At 35.2% G+C, this 25,726-nt stretch overlaps 1 protein-coding gene across 3 annotated transcripts in view; it reads right to left on the minus strand.

The window, feature by feature from the left end:
- The window catches only part of TNKS (tankyrase), a 170,317-nt gene that overhangs the window by 33,899 nt on the left and 110,692 nt on the right, over positions 1-25,726 (minus strand). For all 3 annotated transcript variants that reach the window (XR_007133998.1, XR_007133999.1, XM_047772555.1), the window contains exons 12-17: positions 16,238-16,409; positions 10,459-10,538; positions 6,552-6,697; positions 4,127-4,292; positions 2,158-2,377; positions 1,732-1,841 (exon numbers count right to left, since the gene is read on the minus strand). Coding sequence is in view for 1 of the 3 variants with exons in the window: in XM_047772555.1 (XP_047628511.1) it covers positions 1,732-1,841; positions 2,158-2,377; positions 4,127-4,292; positions 6,552-6,697; positions 10,459-10,538; positions 16,238-16,409 (894 nt within the window). In the remaining 2 variants the exon portion in view is untranslated. The remainder of the gene's footprint in view (positions 1-1,731; positions 1,842-2,157; positions 2,378-4,126; positions 4,293-6,551; positions 6,698-10,458; positions 10,539-16,237; positions 16,410-25,726) is intronic.

Below are 25,726 nucleotides of genomic sequence, written 5' to 3' on the forward strand. Positions count from 1 at the left end.
GGTCAAGAAGTATAATTCTATTGCCCATATCTATCCTTACTCATTAGTAGGTTTATGCAGAAGTTAAAAGACATTGCTCCAAGTTCTACTGATCCCATCAGCTTTACAAACTCTTAACTGATAAACTCTTAACTGAAGCTTAGCCTTGAGATTAGAGGAATACAATATGGAGAGAAGGATCATGCCAAGAAGTGCTGAACATTATTCTCCAAATGATGTACATTTATAGTTATATCTCAAGGTAAAAGGATTATATATATATATATATATTATATTAGCAGTAAATATTTAGCATTCTTGGTCTTCAGTAGAAATATATGTTGTACAGTGGAACTGAGAAGGTTAAAAGAAAATTCTAATGATTTTAATAAAAGATTAATCATCATTTAAAGGTAAGTTTAAATATGGTAGTTTTAAAAGGATCTCAGTATGAATAATATGTTTATTAAATCTGATAACTTTCAATTAGGTGTATCACACTTAGAAGTGAAATTTTCTTGCCTATCTGTCCAACTCAAAACTGGATTGTTTGCTTTCCTTAAGAGTATTCCCATTCAGCTATGTTATCTCCTTGAAATAGTGGTCTCTGAGAGGGGGCATGAGAAGATGCAGATATTCTCATTATGAAGGGAAAGGGACAAGAGATAAGAGAATATGGGAATCATAGTGATAAGTTTTTTACTTACAGTCTGTCAGGCTTCTGCAAATCTAGAAACTGTCCCCACCAATAATGATTCTATCTATGAGAACTGCTAGTATGTACATTTTGGCATCTGTGGATTTTTACAGTCAAATAGGGATTAAGTGGCTGAACAGACAAGCATGAAAACATTCATCTTACTGCTGTGTGATTCATCAGACCTAAAAATGGGCCTTGGTGACTTCAGGCAGTCAGTTCCAACAAATGTCTCAAGGCACTGAAATATATCCCTCTTCCTCTTTCAGCTGATTAGTTACAGTCTTTTGGAAGAATCAACTGTGACTTTCACTGAGGGGTTTTAGCTAGTCATTCAAACTCTCACTCTCTCTAGTTATACATGCCAATAATTCAAAACCATTTACTTGAATATCCCTAAGTTTCTTATGATAAACATAAGCAAGCATCATTTCCATGCCTATAAAGGAACTCCTGGCTTAAAATTTTTTTTTTAACTTTATTATTATTATTTTTTTTACAGCTGCACCTGTAGTATATGGAAGTTCCTGGGCTAGGGGCTTAATCAAAGCTGCAGCTGCAGGCCAAAGCCACAGCCATGGCAATACCAGATCTGAGCTGTACCTGTGACCTACACACCGCAGCTTATAGTAACACTAGATCCTTAACCCACTGAGCAAGATCAATGTCCATCAAATCTTCATGGACACTATGTCTTGGGTTCTTAACCCAGTGAGCCACAACAGGAATTCCTCTCCTGGCTTTTATAGTTTCTAAAATCTACTTGAGGTAGTGTTAAAATTTATTATCTCTATCAATAAATATTAATTGAGCAGCCTCTACACACCTATTATTGTGCTGGATAGTAGCAGGAGACCAAAATGCGATAAAACACATAGCCCATGGCCGAAACATAGTTAAACCTAACTGAGAAGGCTGGAAACATTCTGAACAGTAAGATTAAAACTGTGCAAAATGCTACCGGCTAGATATCTAGTTACTTCATGCACTGTATGCATTTAATAAAGCAGGAAATATCAGTGAAGTTTTCTAGACTTGAACTTTAGCATGCTCACCCCATAAGATGCTGCATTATGAAGAGGGATTAAACCACCTTTGTCTTGGGCATTAACATCTGCTCCATGTTCTAGAAGATATTCAGCTACTTCCAGGTTATTGTAGCCTGCTATTAGAGTGAAAAAGGACAAATGCGTCAACTTAAAAGAAAAAATATATATGTATATAAATGACAAGGACCAGAAAATATTATGATCTTAATGCTCTTTGCTTTAAAAGCTAATAACATCACCACAAACTAAGAATAAGAAATTTACAGTAGTAAATTTATATGATTTACAATAATAAATTATACAAAAGTATGTTGATCAAAAGCATTTTACTGAGTAGTACTCTTCATGCTCAGCATTTCTTTCATCTTCTGATGAACTGTAATAAGTACCTAAAAAAGGATAGTGAGCCTTGGCAGTGCTGGTGATGCTTACCTGCCAGGTGCAAAGGGGTAGAGTTTCTGCCCTGGGTATCTCTGCAGTTGATATTCTCTGGGGTACAGAGCTTCTGCACTCTTGCCAGGCAGCCCTTCTTGGCAGCATCTAACAAGGCAGCATCTCCTCTCAGTAAGTCCTGGATATCTGTGTCTCCTTCTTTTACCAAATCTAAAGGTGTATTTCCATCTCTGTTCTTTTTAGTTGGATCTGCTCCATGCTACAAAATCAAAACCAAACAGGGTTAGTGTTTTCTTCAAGTTTTGTTTTTTTGTTTTTAACTTTACCTTCATTCATTCAAGGAAAGATAACTATTCTATGTGCATTGTAGAAAACAAGAGGCAATATTGTGGTTTTTCTTGCAAATTCTCTACTTAGCAATATAATGGATCAGCTTTCTTTAAAAATTTTTTTTTATTATACTTGATTTACAATGTTCTGTCAATTTTTGCTGTACACCAAAGTGACCAAGTCATATATATACATATATATATATATATATACACATACATATATACATATATATATACACACACACACACACACATATATACATATATACACACACACACACACACACACACATTCTTTTTTTCATATTATTTTTTATCATGTGGATTAGCACTCTACTTCCCAGGCAAAGCATCAGGATCAAGGGAAAGGCGTCGAGTATCTTTTACTTTCTGTATCATATACTATCTCATTCTCCAAGCTTCTTTAACCAATTTTTCTTTCAAACATGTCTTGGATATTAATTCTGACCAGATTTCAATTATATACTCAGCGTTGATGAAGTGAGAAGAGGAAGACACACAGGTGGGAAAAGAACTTAATTCTAAATGGAATCAATAAAAAGAAAGTTTGGTAATTTAAAAATATTTCCATTGTAAATCTTAACATCTATTGTGAAACAAGGTAGAAATGTATTAGTAATTAATTTGATTTTATAAGTTTTATAATATATATCTATGAAATAAAGTAAATAAAAGTCAAGAATCTCTATTATAGGCCTGATATAGTCTGATATTGGAATAACCGAGCTAGGCAGTGAATTCACAGTGACCTAGAAGTTATTTCTTACTAATAATCAGTGATAACAAAAATGAGTATCAAATATAGCATTATTCCTAAGGCTCATAAGAACATATCTGATCTCACAAAAGTGATGGGAGAAGAATTTTATATTTAACCAGGATAAGTTTTTCTCTAGATTAAAAAAAAAAGAGGAAGGAGTTCCTGTTGTGGCTCAGTGGTACGTGATGCAGGTCTGATTCCTGGCCCTGCTCAGTGGGTTAAGGATCCAGCACTGCCCTAAGCTGTGGTATGGGTAGCAGATGTGGCTCAGATCCTGCTGCATTGCTGTGGCTGTGGTATAGGCTGGCAGCTGCAGCTCCAATTTGACCCCTAACCTGGGAACTTCCATATGCTGTGGGTGTGGCCCTAAAAAGGAAAAAAAAAAAAAAAAAAAAAAGAGAGAGAAAGAGAGAGGGAGAGAGAAAATGAAATAAATACATTTCTGGTCATTTTTCACATCTTTTAATTAATTTCATATCCTTTAACATTTAAGTAATGCTTAATAATGAGAAATGAGTTTGTTAACAATAAAATGGCTAGTAAGAGAAAAAAAATCATATTTGATGGAAAAACTTGTTTCTTCTTGTACAGATGTTTTCTGATATTAATACAGTATCACATAAACAACCAGAACTAATTAAACTCTTTCCAAAACCTACCTTGATGAGTTGTGATGAATTCAACATAATCAAATCAGTTTAGAAAGGTAGTTCAGACACGACTCAAAGCTATGTATCATGATATCACACTTAACATTCCCTTAAAATAGAAAATGGAAGCAGTCTCTACAGCACTTACTATACATAATAGGATAATTTATTTTGATGTAATTTTATGTCCTAACTGAAAAATAAATATAATTACTTTAAATTTTATCATTTTTAAAATTACCTACTTTTAAAAGGAGCTTGCAGATTTCATATTTTCCTTTAGCTGCCGCTTCATGTAGAGGGGTGAATTTCCATAAGTCTGCAACATTGACAGATGCCCCATGCCTCACCAAGAGCTCAGCTACCTCATAGTGTCCATATGAACAAGCGTTATGAAGGGGCACTAAGCCACTAAACAAAAGAAAACCATTTTAAAGACATATCAGAAATTTTTGAGCTAAAGTGATAAGTATAATAACAATAATTCTCTATGGCATTGACTACACTGAACAACTACTTAAAAAGAAATAATTCTCCTTGATCTTGAAGATACAGTGATCCGTTTTTAAATTAGGATCAATAATTTTAAAAATAATTAAAAATTTTAATTTTAAAAATGTCCCTTTCAACATAAGGACTTTCCTTTGTTTCTTGGTGGTGGATATAAATTTTATAGCAACCCTTATTTGAATGTATATTTCACAGCAATCCTTACTTCTATGGATGTACAGAGACATCCATAGAAGTAAGGATTGCTTCTATGTACATTTATGTCTATGGATGTACAGAGACATCCATAGACATAAATTTCATCACAGTACTTTTAATTCAGGTTTCATCTTGGCAATATAAAAGCATACTACAAAGTGATTTTGGGAATAACTAACCAATAATCTGGTTTTATCATCTCCCAGATTTTCTTCCATTTGGGTTTTCCTAGTGAAAATTGCATGCTTATAAGATATACAATGCAATTTAAATTATTTATTTAGGCAAGTTCAACCTTTTGTTTTTAGCTTTTATTTTTTAGTTCCTAACAATTCAATAGGGTTTCTGTGCCTAGGTTTAAATATTTAGGTACCAAGCAATGAAAACTCAAAATCCAAACGAGACAGAAGTATTCAGTAAGGGAAATAATGATGCCAACCATAAATTCTAGTCAGATGAGCAAACTATTCAGAGATGACTCTAAGTTCTGATTAGAAGGCAGCTGGCATTCTAAAAGGACAAAAACACGTCCTCATAAAAAAGGGTTCTTCAAAAGGATACATTTAAGTTGCACTTAGTAAATAACAAACAAAAGGTATTAAGTTAGTACCTTTTTATTTAGAGGTCAGGTTTTTCTGGGTTTTTGTTTTAATGTTTTGAGACCAAAAATACTAAGTGCTAAAATGGGCAACAGAAGCAAATGTTGATTCTTCTCTAATGCACTTATATATACTTTGAAAGAGCTACTGATAGCATTATTAAATATTTATGTCTGATGTGTCCCTTTGAAAAGATAAACAAACTCATAATGATTAACAGAAGTCTAAGTTGTGTGGTATAGTTCTACAGCAGTCTGGTATGTAACTGCACAGGAAGGTGCTTATTTATATTTTGAGATGATAGGAAATTAACTCAGAATATAGGAAGCTCATTTCAGTTAAAACTTCCTTCTTGCTTTTCTAAATAGCTTCCATGGCTGCTTTAAACTCTGTCTAGATAAATTAAAATAGTTTAGTAAATTAATAAAAAAATAGAGGATATTCAAAATTAGTAAATATAAAATTACATTTCTATTAATATGGATGACTTTGGGATGGATGGTTTCTTTTTGGAGGAGATTATACATTTATAATAGCAAAAAAGAGATGAACAATAAATTATAAACTATATAAACACACATAATGCAACAAAATACTATACATAGGCATTAAAAGGATGAAATGAACTATTAAATACTGTTATGAAAAGACATTCAAGATATACTACTGGGTGAAAAAAGTAAATGAAAAGTGAACTGCATGGTATGACATCATTTATGTTAAAAATAAGCACCATCACAACAGCGTACACACTGGTACATGTGTTTTAAAACAGGACAATTATAACAAAATTTTGATGTTGTAATCTCTAGGAAGTGGAATGAGAGCAACTTTCCACTTTCTACACTATATATTTCCATAAATTTTCTTTTTGCCACAGCATGCAGCGGCTTGATGTGGGATCTTAGTTCCCAGACAAGGGACTGAACCCCAGGCCACAGCAGTGAAATGCCAAGTCCTCACCATTAGACCACCAGGGAACTCCCCATAATGGTTTTCTTTGGCTTTTTAGGGCGGCAACTGCAGCATATGGGAGTTCCCAGGCTAGGGGTTGACTACAGATACAGCAATGCGGGATCTGAGCTATGGCTGTGACCTACACCACGGCTCATGCAACGCCGGATCCTTAACCCACTGGGCGAAGCCAGGGATCTAACCTGTGTCCTCGTGGATACTAGTCGGATTCTTAACCCACTGAGCCACAACATAAACTCCCCCTAATATTTTAATTTTACTTCAGACTTTACGAAACATGCATTACTTTTTTAATAGGGAAAAAAATCTAAGACTTCAAAAATAAAAAAAAAATTTTTTTTAAGTCTCAAGAGAATAAATTCCAAAGAGTGAAAATTCTAACACATACCCTTTGTCTTTGGCATGGACATCAGCACCATGGTGCAGGAGATACTCCACGACAGACACACGGTTATAGCCTGCCGCAAAGTGTAAGGGTGTAGAATGCCGGCCCTCTAAATCTCTGCAATTCACATTTTGAGGACTGCAAAGTTGCTTTTATGGCACACAGAGACAAACACAAAAAGAACATTAATATTTATTCATCGATATTGCTCCAAAATACTGCAGGCATCTTGGATAAATTGTAATTTTCTAATGAGTATTTCTTTCCAAAGATCAGATAACACAAGTAATGTTTAAATATCAGCACTATGCTTGGCTTTACAATGTCTACAAATTTACTGTTTGCAGAGCAATTTAATCTTTTTTCAGCATTTCCTGGCCAAAATTCTAATCAAAAAGAAAAACCCATAATAAAGCAAGCATTTCCAAGGCAAATTGTGTCTTCCTTTTTCATCATTTAAAAGGCTTTCTTCCCCGAGGCTGTGTATCACAGCCTGTCTGGCTTGTACTGGCATGCTCTCAGCCATTCAAAGAGGACCAGCCCTGGAATGTTGAACTACTCAGAGTTCTTGGCTCCTTTGACGTGGCAGGCAAGAAGGCTCTGGAAGAATTACATTAATTCTGTCTAGGCTGCCCACTTGGCCCTCTGATCCATGACAGCAAAGCTGTGCAATCAACAATGTGATATTTGTCTAAGTCTACAAGTCACACCGATTCCGGTCATTTCTAGTTTTTGGCCTTTACTTCCATCTCCTTCAGCTATGTCCTCCAAATCTCCTCTCTATCTCCTTTCTCCTTGTGAATATTATCATTTCAGCACAAGCTCCACTTTGCTTATAAAGCAGTGAAAGCAAAGTTAGGCCTGAGAGGCTGCATCACTGTTGGTGATAAATGGATTACAATAAGAGTATTTGAATAACAATTTATAATTTATAAAGAATTTCATATTTTTTTTCAGTGAGAGAACTGCTATCCACTTGTAAAGTTAAACATTCTCTCCATTTTACAGATTAATAAATGCGGGCACAGAGAAGGTGAAGTGATATTCTTTTTTCAGAGTAGGTAGAGTACAATAAAGAATCAAATCCCATTTTCTTGATTTTTAAGCTTTTGATCTTTTTGCTACATTGCTGCTTACTTACTTAATTACTCAAATTCAAGGATGTGATGAGAAGAGAGGTAATGAAAAGAAGGAAAGTGAAAAAGCAGAGAAAAATGGTGACATTTTCTAGGCTACAAGGTATGACGACAAGAGCGTCCCAGGCATTTGACAATCTTGCTGTTGCTCCTGCCACTGTAATGAGCTATTACAATATAAAAACTAAGAATCTGGAGGATATCTGTTTCTGTGGCTATACTGAGGGGGGACTCGTAGGGTAAAGAATGGGACTTTTCAGGTTGTACAACTTTTACATAACAGAAAGAAGTCTGAGATTCTAAGATCTGAGGAGCCATTGTCATCTGGCCAGGTCAAATGTCTTCTTATGATAAGTAAGTCTGTGGCTACATTAATACATAAATTATAGAAAAAAAATAAAATTAACTAGAAATGAATAAATTAGCACTTCAACTGGAAAGAAAGGCTACAAAAATTGGTAGTAAATGCTTTCTATGGTATCTTACATGATTGAAGTGCTTCTTGTGGCTGCTGCTTTTACTCTGGTTCTTTATATTCTAGGTTAACTTTTTTTCTTTTGCAGAGAACAGTAGCAAAATAGGGATGAGGGAGGGAATGAAATACAACTTATTTTACCTTATTTTATTTATTTTATTTTTGGCCACATCCACAGCATGTGGAAGTTTCCAAACTAGGAATCAAACCTTCACCATAGCTGTAACCAAGAGCCACAGCAGTGACCATGCCAGATCCTTATTAACCTGTTAAGCCATGGGGGAATCCCCTTATTTTTTAATTTACAAAAATAAAGCCAATTGTGCTTATTAAATATTTGCATTTATACTATTTGGGAGTTCTTCATTCTCCATTCTACTTCACTTTCTTTTTGAATGCCAAAGCAATGTTTACATCCTTCTTGCTTGCTTTTCAAATACTTTACTCAGCAAATAGCCTTTTCCTGTAACATTTAATTTCTAATGCTTTCTAAAGCCTCTAGGGAAAGAAGTTTACCAGGCTCAATTCTCACTTAATTTGTGTTGTGTTTTCTTCTGCCTATCCCGCTCCATTCATAAAATGTATTTGGCCTTTACTGTGTATGGATTGTTTAGGAAACCCAGAAGCTGTGGCATGTTTTCCTATTACATACAAGACATACAGAATTCAAACCTACACACACAAAAATGAGCTATTAACTTAATTATAGAGGGCAGATATAGCAATTTCTAGTGCTGTGATACAGAAAAGGAGTTCTAATCACTTTTACATTTTAAGATTTTCTCTTATTAGGATACTTTTCAAATGATAAAAGTATTTTTAAGAACAAAACATATAATTTCAGATTTAAGAGAACTTTAAAATTTCTCCCCAGTGGCTATTACAATTGCAATTTATTCATTTTCTTTAAATAACTTAGATGTTATTGTAAGATGGAAGAGAGATTGAAAGTGGTCACATGTTGAAAAAAATAAAATTTCCAGGCAATAGAGCTTAGGAAGTGTTTACTGTCATTTTCAACCAGCATACATCATCAAGAGTCCTAAAATCAGTTTGCTAAAAAAAAAAAAAAAAAATCACAAAAATAGAGTTTACTTTATAAGAAATGAAAATAAGAAATGACCAAGATTAGTTTGTAAAAAATAACCTGGTATGAATGTCAATACCAATTTTGCAATGAGCCTTTTGTAAACAAACAAACAAAAAAGAAATGAAAACAAAACTCTATGACCAATCCCAAACAAAAACAAAACCTATATTCTTTTTCACTACATTCATCCATACACATGGATGATTATATATGGGAAATGTGTGTTTTTAAAAAGCATATTCATTTAGAATATAACTTTATATTTGAAAACAATTCAAATATAATCATTTCTATACCACAAAATAATGGATGATAAAATATTCTTTTCTTTTCTTTTTGTCTTTTGTCTTTTGAGGGCCACATCTACAGCATATGGAGGTTCCCAGGCCAGGGGTCGAATCAGAGCTGTAGCTGCCAGCCTACGCCACAGTCATAGCCATGCAGGATCCTAGCCTCGTCTGTGACCTACACCACAGCTCACAGCAATGCCTGATCCTTAACCCACTGAGCAAGACCAGGGATCTATCCTGTGTCCTTATGGATACTAGTTGGGTTCGTTAACCAATGAACCACGATGGGAGCTCTGGATGTTAAAATTTTCTTAGCAATGAGAAAGAAAAGAAAATCTATCTTCTGCAAAATAATTCATTCCAAATGGTTGCAAGATCATAAGAACACTTTCCTAAAGCAAATGTGAGAATCTCTTGGAAAATTCAAGAACTTGGAGTTCCCGTCGTGGCGCAGTGGTTAATGAATCCGACTAGGAACCATGAGGTTGCTGGTTTGGTCCCTGCCCTTGCTCAGTGGGTTAACGATCCGGCGTTGCCATGAGCTGTGGTGTAGGTTGCAGACACAGCTCGGATCCCGCATTGCTGTGGCTCTGGCATAGGCCGGTGGCTACAGCTCCGATTGGACCCCTAGCCTGGGAGCCTCCATATGCTGCGGGAGTGGCCCAAGAAATAGCAAAAAGACAAAAAAAAAAAAAGAACTTGATCAAACTATTACTTGGGCTTGAACTAGCCTGGAAAGTGTTTTAACGTCAGGCATGTACCAGGAAATCCTTCATAGTTAAAGACCTCTTCTGTTTGTTGAACTACTTTGCTCATCCCTTTTATTGTTCAGATTTGAGGAGTTTCACTTACAAGCCTACAATGAATTGGGAAACAAAGGTTCCAGGGAGCTACCCAAGATATTAAAGTGCCGACCTACCTTCACAGTTTCCAAGTCTCCGGCTTTAGATGCCTCTAAGAGTCGATAGTCAACATCAGAAGTACGAATAGGTGTACTTTCTGCATAAAAGGAAGGAGAGATCACTGTTGATTTTTAAGGAATCACAGAGTAGCTAAGGAAGGAAAATTATTTGGTGACTGGAAAGAGAGAGGTTTAGGGATCAGAAATAAGTAGGTTTCTTACTTCTATCTAAATCTACCTATCCTACACTAAATTCCAATAAATTCTAAGACACACACATTCTCCTCCATCCTTATTACTATATCCTTCAATTTTTTTGGTTAAAACTTGGCAAAGGGGAATGAAGAAACAGCACCACGAGGCCAAGAACATCTTTATGATACACTAGCCTTTCTTTCAAAGTGTTGTAGCAAAGCTTTGCCATAGATTTTGTTATACAAACCAAGGGAAACCACTCAACCTTCAGGACTCAATTTCTTCAACATGAAACACAAGTATTACTCCTGAAATCAGTGATTTTAGAAAATATAATCAGTGTACAAAAAGGCCTACTAAATACAGAAATTTGTTTAATTCACACTTATTGAATGGCTTCAGGGAAATGCAATTTAAAATATTTGTATAATTAAGAGGTGTGATACAAATGCTAAATAGAATATAATTAAATCAGGTCGTTAAGCCTAGAAGGATGAGGCTAACATATGAAGTATTTTGATTAATCCAATAATATAAACAAACCAAAAATTCATTATACATTGGCCCAAATAAAAAGATTTCTAAAGAAAACAATGTTATCACTCAAAGTATATTCATGGACATTAAGGGTGGCTTTTATAATGCATATGCATGTGCATACTCATATAACCCAAAAGAACTTAAGTGCAGGAGACCTAGGTTTAGACTGGGCTCTATTAACTGTGATGATGGACAAATCACTTAATAGCTTAGTTTTTGTATCTATAAAGTGTGTTGGTTTCCCTTAAATTCTCTTTCTGTATCTTGTGACCAGGGACACTTTTCTTGAGTCAAGTGTCCAAATGGGAAGATCATGTGATGCTACAAAAAGGTTTCAAATTTCAGAAGAAATATTTCAGCTCTTCCTAAAGCACTTTGTTCAGGGGAAGGACTTTTACAGAGTAAGTTATGAGAACCCTTCAATGGAAGATAAACTGTATTTATTTAGTTATGATAATAATACTCAGCAGATAAAATGCTAAGATTAAAGGGAAGAAGAAAAGAATTAAAGAAAAGAATATTTCATATAATGAAATACATTTTTGAAATATCGACAACTTTTTTTTTTTTTTTTTGGTCTTTTTGCCATTTCTTGAGCCACTCCTGCAGCATATGGAGGTTCCCAGGCTAGGGGTCAAATTGGAGCTGTAGCCCCTGGCCTATGCCAGAGTCACAGCAATGCGGGATCCGAGCCGCGTCTGCAACCTACACCACAGCTCACTGGATCCTTAACCCACTGAGCAAGGCCAGGGATCTAACCTGCAACCCTGTTCTTAGTCGGATTCATTAACCACTGAGCCACGACGGGAACTCCAACAACTTTTTTTCTTTAAAAGGAAGTTTATTACATTTGCTATTCTGCAGAATTGTTGAGAAAAGGAATGAGATCTTGCTCATCTTTCTTTTCCTTTCACATAGAGAACATTCAGAAAGAATGTGCTATTCTGACTTCATGCTATTTTATATTGGTGTGTCAAATCACAGATCTTTCTTCGGGTTTCCTTACTCTGCTCTTTCATGTCTCACTTGCTTCCATTCTAACTGTGTATGACTTGGCTGCATTTATAGGTTATAGGTAAGAAGGCCTACATATATATATTATGTCCCTATAACAGTGATTCTGGCAATTGGTAAAACTTACGAAATGTCCTTGGATGTTTATAAAGGTAATATTTTAAAGTTTATCATTTCAACTATAAATAGAATGACAATTATCAACTGTAATATAAAAATAAAAATCTTCATGACAATTGTTTATTTCATAAAGTTAGAATTTCAGATATTTTCAGATTCGAGCATTTGAGGATACAGTTAATATGGCTGGATTTTTTAATTCTAGGGACTACCTGAAACTGGCACACCTGTCTTGATGTCGACTGACTTGCAAAAGGGTATAATTTTACAATCAAGCAAACACATTTATGCAAATATAAGGATGCTTCTGAGAACTCTGAGAAATTCTTAGTCCCTAATCAAAGAGTAGAAAGTAAAGAAATTATTTAAACTAAATCCCAAATAGGCTTAGAACAGATTCATTTTTAGAAACAATGTGACCAAAGTAATGGCTGTAAGGACACACACACACACACACACACACACACACACACACGTGCGCGCACGCACACAGAGTCTAGGAACTTTGTATCAAGAGATGCATAGTTATAAGAAGGAATATATAAAAATGAAATTAAAAAGTTAAAAAGAGAACATAGGCAGAAGTAGAGTAGCTGATATGCAAAGTACTATGTTAGTAAAATCCTTTAGAAGCACACTGGCTTTTGCAGAGGTGGAAATGAAGATTTCACCTAGGGTCAAAGGCTAGAGATGGGCTTCTAGTATTTTTCTCCAATTCTACTCTGCTCACCAGGAAAAAAAGAAAAAACAGAAAGTTTCAAAGACTGGAAGGCAGTTTGCTATTTAGAAAAACAAATAAAAAATTCCTGTAGACTGGTTGTTTAATTAGTATTAGACTATAGGACTGGTGATAGATCTTAGTAGTTTATTTCAACAGGCAACTATAAATGAGGATCTCAATTTTTTTTTAATTTTGTTTTTTTGTCTTTTCTAGGGCTGCACCCATGGCATATGGAGGTTCTCAGGCTAGGGGTCTAATTGGAGCTGTAGCCGCTGGCCTACGCCAGAGCCTCAGCAACGCAGGATCCAAGCCATGTCTGCAGCCTACAGCACAGCTCATGGCAACGCCGGATCCTTAACCCACTAAGCGAGGCCAGGGATCAAACCCCGCAACCTCATCATGGTTTCTAGTCGGATTCGTTAATCACTGAGCCATGATGGGAACCCCCAAGGATCTCAATGTTTATTAGCTATTTTAAATCCTAAATCCTTACCTCTGTGAATGAATAGGTAAAAGTAATGCAATTACCATACGGAAATATGATAACCAGTAGAATTCAGGTCAAGATCTAGCCTAAAAGTGCTGTTCAAAAAAGCTGACTGTGATGCTAGAAATTATCTGTGTGCTGTCTGATATGGTAGAAATTAGCCATGTGTGGCTATGGAGTACCTGAAACGTGGCTAGCATAACTGATAAGCAGATTTAAACATTTCTTAAAAATTTCAATTAATTTAAATGTAGCCACATGTAGCCTGTCGCTACCATAATAGACAGAGTCTAGAGAAAAAAAGTCAAATCTTCTGAAATGATGTCTTAAAATTCTGGTTTATAAAAAGCTGCTTATCTTATTTTCTTTACTCTGACATTAATTTTAGCATAAATGTTGCCAGTAGTGTACAATTAAATCTTCACTAATATAAACTGTTGGCAACTACAAATGTGGGAGCTGAAATACAGGTTTCTAAATGTGGATCTCAAACTTGATATTAACAGATATTTTTAAACAAATCTTTAAAATGTTTCCAGAACAGAGCCCCAACAACAAACTACACATTCTATATGACTACACATTCTATATGAATCATTATAGATATAACCTGGAGTTGGATTAGTAAATATGGGTATAATTGAAAAGTTCAGCCAGTACATGGTCTACAGACATTCGAGTTTCTCACGGAAATATTAGTTTAAAAAATTATATCGCCTTCCAAATAAAAAATAACTCCCATTTAAAAAAACCTTTCAAAGGGCAAGACTTTACCATCAAATTCCATTATTTGCATTATCTTTCTAGATCAATAAAAAATACGAAGAATTAAACTAAAAAATTCTGGCACATATTAAGCTAAGCATTTAATGACCTATATTGTTTTATCTTACAAATCAAACTTTAAGAACCATTCTCAAAATAACTGAAAAAATTTTCATTTGTGATTCAGTATTTAATTTTATCCTTTATCAGAAGTCATATATTCTAACTGAATTCATTTGGAAGACATTTTAAAAACATTACTGGAGCTAATCTCCTTAATTTATTCAATTGTTTCCTTCCCGTTTTGTCAATTATCTCTAAAAACTATGTATGATATTATTCAAAAATTTGATGTAATAGCTATCTATATGTTTGCCTGATTTATAGTTACAACTTATAGAAACTAACTTAAAATTCAGTACTAAATAGTTCTTAGTAAAAGAGAAAAATTTAGAATGTTTTAGCAAAAATCACACCTCTTAGAAATGATTAGCATTTACTGAGAAGGCAAAAATACTTCCTCGTCAAAGAGTGATTATCTTCTTTAAGTAAATGTTCTGCAGAAACAGGAAGTTAAATGAAGACATGTTTTTCACAGTTTAAGCTGGAAATCCTATAACAGCAAATTTCATTCCTGTACATATAGCTTCTTTATTTTGATAATAAAGATGCCCCCGATAGCTCTTACTTCAACTGTCTAAAGATTGCCACGTAGCACTGAAGTAGAATGACCACTATCTAAGAATGAAGCAACGTGGAGAAAATAAATCCTAATCAACGCTTTTGACAATGTGGCACAGTTATTCTTATGAGGCAGTTCTAACAGTACAGCTCTCCAAAAGTCTGGAAAGGTCCCCTATTTCCATGAATAGTAGTGATTCTCAACTGGACTATACTTTTGGGGGGGCCCCCTCAGAAATGTGTGGGGTCAATTTTTGTCTTCTAGCATAGTCATGCCCTAGCTATTTCTATCATAACAATTATATTTTGTTGTAATTTACTGTCATTTTCCCTTTATATTATAGACAGGGCATTTACTGTAGATTTTTTGGAGGTCTCCATGTAGTTAGGTCGATTATCTAGGAATTTCATTTCTGGATAGTAAATTGGATGCTATAAAATATAATAAAGAATGTACACTGTACTGATGAGTAACAAACTATTGCACTATATATAGGAAAATAAAGATTTCTGATTCCTTGCCTGTAGCCTTCTCCATTTTATCTTTCAGTTTGTTATGTCATTCTAACATTGCAGATATAATCCACAGACAAAATTAAAAGAATAAGAAGAATCAATGATATTAAATTTCTTTTGTGTGTTGTTTTTCATTTTTCAGTAGGCAGACTGTTACTTCCTCTAATTTAGGGGCTCTGGAAACCAGTGTCTATTTTTGTATTAGTTTTATGTTTGATCTCCCTCAATAAACTAAATACTTAAAGTATTTAGTATTGTACTAGGTAGGCCCTGTAACACTCACCAAGATTTCAGAATTCTATTTAAACTAAGAAAAGATGATTTCATAACAATGAATGAAGTTAAGAATTACAAAAAGCAGAATATAACACATGTAAGAACAATTAAAGATCATTACCATATGAATGATTTGTAATTTTCTCCATTTGATAGATTTTAGGAGAGCCATATTTTCACACTCTTTATAGGAGTTTTGAGCAAGCTTTGATCATAACATCCATGAATAAGGTTTTCAATTTAACACTCAAAAAATTAAAGAGAATTTTTGTCTCTTCTCATGACATCTACCTTGACCCCATCAAAATAGGTATGATGGGCAGGGACACAGGCTAAACTGCAAGCAAGGAAAGGCAGGAAAAATATTCAAGCAAAGAAAATAATCCAAAGAGCCACTTAAAACAAGGGGTACAAAGTCTGTCTGTGCATCAGTGGATAGACATGGAAGAGAGACAAAGCAATGTCTATCTATTCAAACTTACCACTCAGAATCTGCTGCACTGCTTCATTTCCCATCTGTGCTGCTGTAAAGCCTTGTAAGGAGATGATGGAGGGATCAGAGCCATAACTCAGCAGGAGGCGGCAGGTCTGGAGGTGACCAGCTAGGGCAGCTCTATGCAAAGCAGTCTGACCGAGGGTGTCCAGTGCATTCATCTGAAAAATCATTGAGTGGGAACATGGAATTGAACGTCTATTTTTGTTTCCTTTTATCCCTAGCAAATAAACTCTTATAGGAAAAAAATCAACTGTCAAAGCTTTTTGAAAAATACCACAGATTATTCATTATTAACTCTTGCTTACTGATTCTAAAACAAATACCACTTTCTTAGTTACCCTTCTTTGACCACTTAATTGAAAATTAAAATATACCCATCCTTTCCGTAAATGACTGTCCTCCTGTCCATCAGCCATTCCCTGCCATGTCCCTTGACATCCAGAGGTCCCTGAGGGCTGGGACTCTTATCTGATGTTCCCTGCCTGCTAGATCGAAGGCGCACATACATGTCTTTTGGATGAATGGGTTCTACCAATCTTGCTCCCAGGATATAAAGACAACAGAATACATAAGCAAAGATAGGCAGAGTAATTAATTACATTTTTTTAAATTTTAGTAAATGATTATAACTGAATGACCTGACTTATGAACACATTTAACCAAAAACCTGATTTGAAGATTCAAAGGTTTTGTTTTAAAAACTCTGAAGAACTACAAAGGAAGAGTAATTTAGTTATTATTAAGATTGTTGGGAAAATGTTAAACTTCGAGATCATGTTCATAATCTGATCTAAACTAACTAGTTCTAACCTGTTTTCTAGGATTCCCCCAGTAAATACCCTCTACACCAGTCAGACCAAAGTCCAAGTTCATTGTACATGCTGCTTCTTTTAGAGAAGCCCATTCTTCTGCCTTTCTGGATTTGAAATCCAGTGCAAGTCTCTTTTCTAAGAAGTCTTCCTTGATTACTTCAGTAATTGAAGTATTGAATTACTCAGTGATTGGTTCCTTTCTAGACACCTCTGTCAATTCAGCACTATCTTATAAATTAGAACACTGGGATAGTGTTTATTTACCAAGTAAAACTAGAGTTATTGAAATATAGACTGTATTGTATAGGCTTTCTGGGTCCTCTAAAAAGCTCCTGTTAATGGTATACAGTAAATTTTCAAATATATGCTGGTTGGGAGTTCCCGTCGTGGCGCAGTGGTTAACGAATCCGATTAGGAACCATGAGGTTGCGGGTTCGGTCCCTGCCCTTGCTCAGTGGGTTAACGATCCGGTGTTGCCGTGAGCTGTGGTGTAGGTTGCAGATGCGGCTCGGATCCCGTGTTGCTGTGGCTCTGGCGTAGGCCAGTGGCTACAGCTCCGATTCGACCCCTAGCCTGGGAACCTCCATATGCTGCGGGAGCGGCCCAAAGAAATAGCAAAAACACACACACACACACACACACACACACACACAAAATATATGCTGGTTGGTTATTTAAAACATGTGTGTGCCTGCCCCCAACACAAGACTAAGAAAAGAAAGGATTTAGGACAACTAGTCTCCAGGTCTCCAGCCTTTCATTGTTGTAAGTAAGGCTGTCATAATTGTTCAGGGAAGAGTTCAACTAAATTCTTGATGGTGTTTCACAAGATTTACTATGACCCCTAAAAACTTAATTAAGTCTCATTTGCCAGCAGAAAAACGACTGTTTATACACAGAGAATATAAAAGCTCAGCTATTAACCTGTACTGATGAAAAACAAAAGCGGCCAAACTACGTGAATTTTTCTATGAATATTTCTTTGTTACCTCTTTACCTCAGGAGAAAAATTTAAAACTGAGAATATTCTAATCATGAGCATTTTTTTCTGGATATTGGATAAGAAGTTCACTAAGTTATTCAATTACAGTGATAGAAATCCTCAATCCAGCTTGTTGAATCATGGAACACAGTTTGAGAATTACTACTCTAAGATACCAAGTTATTCCTCAGCTCAAACTCAGTGACTCTTCAGTGCCTTCACATAAACTTGAATCCCCCAGCATGTCATTAAAGACCATCTGTAATTTACTTTTACACCACCTCCCTTTCTACTATATTTTTTCATCACAATCTGATAGGCCTGCTGTGCCTCCAGTTTTTTTTTTTTTTTTTCGTCTTTTGTCTTTTGTTGTTGTTGTTGTTGCTATTTCTTGGGCCGCTCCCGCAGCATATGGAGGTTCCCAGGCTAGGGGTCGAATCGGAGCTGTAGCCACTGGCCTACGCCAGAGCCACAGCAACGCTGGATCCGAGCCGCGTCTGCAACCTACACCACAGCTCACGGCAACACCGGATCGTTAACCCACTGAGCAAGGGCAGGGACCGAACCCGCAACCTCATGGTTCCTAGTTGGATTCGTTAACCACTGCACCACGATGGGAACTCCATGTGCCTCCAGTTTTATCAGATTACAGTGGAGCCTCATTTTCTGAGGATGTTAGTTTCTAAAGTCATTGCAAAAGGTAAAAATTGCCTTTGGTCTGGATTATCCTCAAAAAGTCCTTAGAAATGCAATAGTAGAGACAGATGTAAAGTTTTTCAGTACATCCAACAATAGCCAGTTTCAGTTTCAGTGTCTGAGATCAACTGAATACCAGATAAAGTACAGACAGTATCATAACCATCAACATATTACATGTAAGAAGAGATTCGCCCCATAAATACGCATGGTGGAACAGTGCAACACAGAAAACTGCAGATGCACTTCTCCCATCTCTTACTCTGGGAAGCACTCATGGAGTGAACTAGGCAAAAGTCACCTCCTACTGACATAAGGAAGGGATGCAACTACCATTTACTAAGTACTTACTAATATAAGGCTCTATGTTAGATGCTACATGTAAACTGTAAGCTACTGAAAAGCTAAGACTATGACTTAATCTTCCCTCCACCGTAAAGTACAAGACAGACGAGTGTAATACAAAATTATTTGCTTTAGCAAATGTAAATTTTTTTTCTTATGAAAGATTTCTTTCCGCGAACTCTAAATAGTATCACAGCAACAAAAGAATATCTATGGACTACTTCATTAGACAGCAAAGCTGAAGCACTATAAGAAGTCACAGAAAAGTAGTGGCAAATAATGTAACAGAAGTACTCGTTCCATGGAAACAGGTAGAAATAGGTAGAATAAAAATACTAGAACAATCGGGTGAGACTGTACACAACCCACTTAGAAAGAACAACAACTGGTAATAGGGACATATTAAAGATATTCCATAAAAGTTTTTGAGGAAAAATTATTTCTTCTAAGAACTTTCAAATTATATGGCTATATATATGAATTGTTGTCCATGAATTTTATTTTCAACCTAAAAAATATATTTGACAGACTTATTTTATATACCACAGCATAAATTTAATTTAGTATATATTATTTGAATCACCAACATACATATTAATTGAAGAAATCTGGGAATGTTGGATCAATTTTTTCTGATTCTTTTTTAAGACCCAGTTTTATTTTCCCCTACCACAAGCTCTAACACAAGGATATGACAGAAGATATCATCAAAGACACCTAGCATTCAGCACTAAAGAGATTATTTTCTCTAAAGTACAGAAACTGCCTCAAATAAGAAAAATGCTATATTTAATACATTATACTTCAACTGTGGTAATTAAATTGTTAGAACTGGCTCAGGATACATATTCAGATGTGTGAGGAGAATAACAAATGTCTGGCAGTTTTAAAGACAAACATATTCGTTTTGTTTTGTTTTTTTTGGTATCTTGAGATTAACAGCTGAGGTATGTATCTTTATTTTTATTTTAATAGTTAAGAATGATTTTCCAAAAAGAATAACTGGATAAAATGATATAAAATCACAATGGTATTTGGCCTGAAATGTACAGGACATAAAATTATAATTCAAAAATGCCAAAACACTTCTGGAAACTGACAAGCAGATTATAAGGAAGTGGCTAAGGACACTCTTTCAAAATTCTAATCAGTGTGAACAGCCAAGTCTCAACAGTTTAAGACTGAGTTTAACTCTCTCCTAAACTGAAGCCATCACTGTCCACATAACCCATTTGGTAATTAATCATGAATTGTTCTGTGACGTTTCTGTAGTCAGGCATGTGAACTCATGTTATATCTTACTTTAACTGTGAACATGTGTATATCCCAAACTAAATTGAATATCAAGTCATCTGAGAGTTGAAAACAGTCTCTATACTACGTTAGCTAGAACGAAAAAGCATTTTTCCCCCAAATCAGGAAACTTTGAAAGTAAAAGTGTCCTGAGAATTAAAAATGATAAAGAAAAATCAACAGGCATCAATAAATATAATGGAGGGACAAAAGACATGAATCTGAAACAGGTCTATGTCCTGGCAGACAGAGACTATAACCTAGGGAACAGGTGGCAAGCATACTATAACTTTTTTAGCTTGGAGTTAAGAAACATCTCATTATCATCCCTTTTTACAAAAATCTTAATAAGCTAATTTTGTTGAATATTGCTAAATGGTTATGCTAACTATTATACATATACCTTGAGTCTACATTTCTGTAATTGTTTTTTTAAGAGAAAGTAGTTTCCTAGGAAGTTATCTATTTTCCTAAAGCAAGATTATGTTCATGCCATTTGCCTATTCAAAAATTTCCTATGAGAACAGAACCAAAGCTCTCCAATGAGACCCTTTTTTGTACTTACTGAACTGACTAATCACAACTTCTGACTAACAAGCAAACTCTTTTGCCTTCCTGACTATTTGAAATATATTCTTTGTAGTTTATCTATTTAAAAATATCTAATTCTTGGGCCTGCCTAGCTGAAATTCTGTTTTCTTCATAAAATTTCTCTAATCTCTCCCCCAGCCTGGCACCACCAATGGAAGAAACTGTTCTTTCCTCTGAATAGCAATCTACCCGTCCTTCTCTTAGACTACTTTTCCAATTTGTATAACAGACATTCAAGTGGACTGTATTAGACAAAATTATTTTAGATTTTAAGACCTTTTAGAGAAGAATCCTAATCAAATTCAAACTTCATATATACTCCACAAGAGTAAGTTCAATGCCTTATACAGTGAGTGTCTGAAAATGGCTGGTAAATGGATGTCCTGTTAGAATGACAAATCAGTACATTCTGGTAATAAAAAGTTAAATGCCAGTGTTGATAGAACTGTTTAATATTGAAAATAACTGGTTCACTTTATCTGTAATAAAAGTATAATTTAATTTGACTCTAAAGTTTTCACAGATATATTTATAGGCCATTGTAATTCATGGTGAGATATACATAGTTAAAAGCACCTCCTCTGAGGAATAAAAGAGACAAAATGATCACAAATTTAATTCCTAGCTAGAATTCTGCTATGGTAATTAATATTTTACTTTAATATGTTTTTAATCCTTTAATGTGTTATGAACCCACCACAGAGTATAGAATTTGTCTAAGAAGTTAAATTTTAATGTAATTTGAGTGACATGAAACTAGATTAATGTTTACTAGCCAAACTTGAGTATATTACTATTTGTAAACCTTCAACATTCATGTGGAATTTTAAAAGGAACAATCAAGTTCTCTGAAAAGAGGTCTATATTACACTATAATGGTATATCTTTCTTTGCTTTATTAAAGGGGTGCTGCTCACCTAGCCCACATGCCTTAACTGTCAGAGAAATAACTCATTGAACATAACTGATTAGTCTGGAGGGGCCAAGCCCAGGGCTGTGCTGAACAGACTGAAGTCTTATTCCTGCTCTCCCTTTCTCATCCCTGAGGCTTGGGAGAGATAGCAGCTGCACATGGTATATTTCTAAGCCAAAGACTTACCAAGCAGGGGCTGCCATAGAGAAGTAAAACAGAAAAATACAGTATAAAAAGAAAAATGAAGCAGATGAACAAAGACTGGCAGAGAAAAGAAAGCTATGCAATCTCAGAAGAGAAAGAGATACAGATGAAGAAAGAAAATGTGAGCCAAGGTGACTATCGGTTTCCAAATTCCTGAACTTCAGCTCTAATTCCTAAAGATTATTTCTTTGGGATTAAGCATATGGTTTTCTCACAGAAGTAATCAGCATACTTTTATATAACTAAGTTTAAAACAAATTTCCACTTGTGCCTAATCAAGATTCAGTAGATGTAACTAAACAGTAACTAAAATGTCTCTGAGACACTGGCCCCTCTGGACCTCATTTTGATATGATCAAACCTTGGATATTAAATGAACTATAAAAGCTACTTTGGATCTATATCTTTAAAAACCACTTTAACACGTTTGGGCTAACAGAATCTGCTTATCAAGCCACCTCTAGAAGAGCATTAATAAAATCCTTTTAATAAGCTAACACATTTCTCCAAAGTGAGCAAAGATTCTTGATCACTCCCAATGTGAGAAATAAGCCCATTAAATGCCAATTACTATTGACACAATTTCTTCTTCCATACAGTATAAATAAATCTGTCAAATTAAGACATATGAACATCAAGAAAATTTCTTCATGTTCCACACATTTAACAGATGTTCACTAATAACAAAACAGCAGTGTTTTCATGTATGAAAATAAAAGCACTTCTGAATTAAACCTTTTGTTTCTAGGTATTAATAACACTATATGTAATTAGTATTAGGGCTTAAGTTCTATTTAATAATGGTAGCAGACAAGGCAGTGGTAACAGAATGCAGAATGCCAAGGGAGACTAACAATAAAAAAGGATAAAATCTTCATGTCTCTCCCATTTAGGCTTTACATTATCTTGCAAAGCAGGGAGTTGGTAGAGATTGTTATTTTTTTCATAACCATCCTTTCCTTACTCTAGTCATCTGTTTTTTACCCTTTTGCTGAATATTGCCTGCTTGCCTCTGGATTCATATCCATCCTCCACCCTGCTCTGTGTCCTAGGAAAGTCACTTGTATGTATCACATCAATGGACTCTCGTCTTTAACTTTTTGTTGTACTTGGCCAGTGTGAAATGATGACAAGAGGACTGCTGGGAAGGAGAAGAGTGAGGAGTAATAGACTGGACACACCCTTTTTATCAAAGGCTCCAAATGCTGTCAGGTGGCCTTCTCCATACAGCTTCCCTGTTCCTTGGCCCATCATGCCCAGGGATGATGATAGCTCCCCATTAGCTGCTGGTATTACCTCATCCGTTGCTGATTTCCTTAAACCTTGCCTACACTTTTGTACATAATTCCTTTATGGAATAAACCTTCCTCAAATCACCCACTCTGAGTGTGCTGTTTACTGCCAAGATCTTAACTAATAAAATTCTCTGTATCTGTATATTTGAATCCCTCCTTCAAAAGCTCCCAAAGTCCTTATGTGAAAATTGCAAAATTAAACGGATTGTCTCCCTTGATGTCTCTCTGTGGCACTAATCACCCATTCCTTCTTCATACTCCCATTGCACTCAACGGACATTGTGAAAGGCCTTTCAGTTTCCTTTTCCCACTAACTGTTCCCAAAACAGGAGTAATCCTCAAAGGTTCTTTCCTTAACTCTCCTCTCTCCATATTCTCTACCAGGAACCTTCCTCGCTGCCACAATGTATGATCACTATGTCAATGGCTTCCCAACAGACCTTTCTAATCCTAAACTCTCTTTCATACTCAAGTGCCATACTTCCAACAGCCAGTTTTATCCAAATGTCACTCTTTCATGTCAGCTACAAGTATAACATCATTACTAAGTCATAGGAAACCAGTATTTCTTTCTAGCTTTCTCACTTCCTTAACTGTACCACCATTTTCTAAGTCCATTCTAACACCCAGTTCATTTCCAAGGAATATAATTATTTTCTCATAAATGGCTTTCGTCTTTCTCTTCCTATTTCATTACTGCCACTAAATTGGTTCAGGATTAGCTTTGGATTAATAACTGCATTAACTTCTAAATTGGTATTTCCCATAGTATTCAGCAAACAATCTTTATTATTTTACCTCTCAATGCTGAGTCAGTGGATTAAAATAAACTATAAAGGTCATAAAACTAGAAAGTGGAGGATTCTAAACTGAAAAGGATACCTATCCATGTTATATACACAATACGCTTAATTTAACGTAACAATGAACATGAACTGTGTATTTATCAACAAACTTTACACAAAAGAATGTTTTGGCTTATATAAATACTACTAAGTTCTAACCATCTAAGTAAGACAAATTAGCTAATGGTATCAGATCTCCCTACCAAATTCTCTGCCTTTTCTAATTTAACAGTCTTAGCTTGAGAACTAGATTCATCACGAGGAGGGGAAAGACAGCAGAATGGTGGAAGCAGAGTAAGAGGGCTGAATCCTAACTCAAGGGTGGTGCTTCTTGTTCAAAAGGTGCTTTTAGAATCAAATGGAAACCAGGAGTCATTCAAAAATGAAACTGAAACCATAAGTTCCCCAGAAAGAACACTAGGCAAGCAACCACTAGGCCCCAACAGGTGCTAAGTTGGATTTGTACAGCAAGATTTTATTAATGCATTTGTCAGTCACCAGATAAACCAACCCTGGGGGAGAGCGGTCTGCCTTGGAACAAGGGAATGAGTGAATGGGAAGATGGAAATTGGAAACTGGGATTGGTATTGGCATCTGATTAAATACATTTTTTTTTCCCATTTTAAATTACCTAATCGCAGGAGTTCTCAATTTGAATGTAGTGAAAGGACTAGGGAAGATATAGTAGTTCAAAAGTCATTCTAGTCTACAGCCATACCACCCTGAACACACCTGATCACATCTAAAAGTCATTCTATTCACTGGCAGGGTGTTTAAAATTATACATGCCCCATTGATGAATTGCGACGTTATTGATGAGAATGTACTGTGAACAGGAAGGGCAGAAAAAGATTTAGAACCAAAGAGCTAGAGTAATGCTGACTAGGACAGGTTATATAAAATAATGTTATTTTTCATTGAACCTTCATGAAATAAAATGACTCATGGGAGACAACAAATGGATACTTTCCCAAAATGAAGGGCATTATTCATGGTTGTTCAAGAACATTATAAATGCCATAAGATATTTTAAAAAATAGGTCAACGATAAACATATGATGCTCTTAAGTGTAGCAGAGAGCCCACTTAGCTTATTATTTTTTGCTTGACAGAGCAACTAGACATTATTTATGTAACAATGCAGTAGCTGTACCCTCAAAATATGTAATAAATCTGTAGAACTCTGTTCCTTTTATTCCAGCTCATCCTGATTGTTTAATTAAAATCATCAATTGTCCTTTCAAAGTAAGGATATCCAAATTTTTGGATCCTGCACCTTAGGAGTAAAAAAATGCTTTGAAAACCCTCTCAATGTACATTATGCTCATTTGTAAATTATAACCAAGCAGTGTTAAACTAATATATAATCAATATAGATAAAAGTTATACACAAGAAATTACAAGGGTTGGGAAAGAGATGAAACAAATACTTAAACATCTTTTAATTACCAGTGGTACAAAATATCTTTTGGCCCAATTAAAAAAAACCTTACAAAAAT

Source organism: Phacochoerus africanus, chromosome 3 (genome assembly GCF_016906955.1).
Source record: "Phacochoerus africanus isolate WHEZ1 chromosome 3, ROS_Pafr_v1, whole genome shotgun sequence".
NCBI classification, from domain to species: Eukaryota; Metazoa; Chordata; class Mammalia; order Artiodactyla; family Suidae; genus Phacochoerus; species Phacochoerus africanus.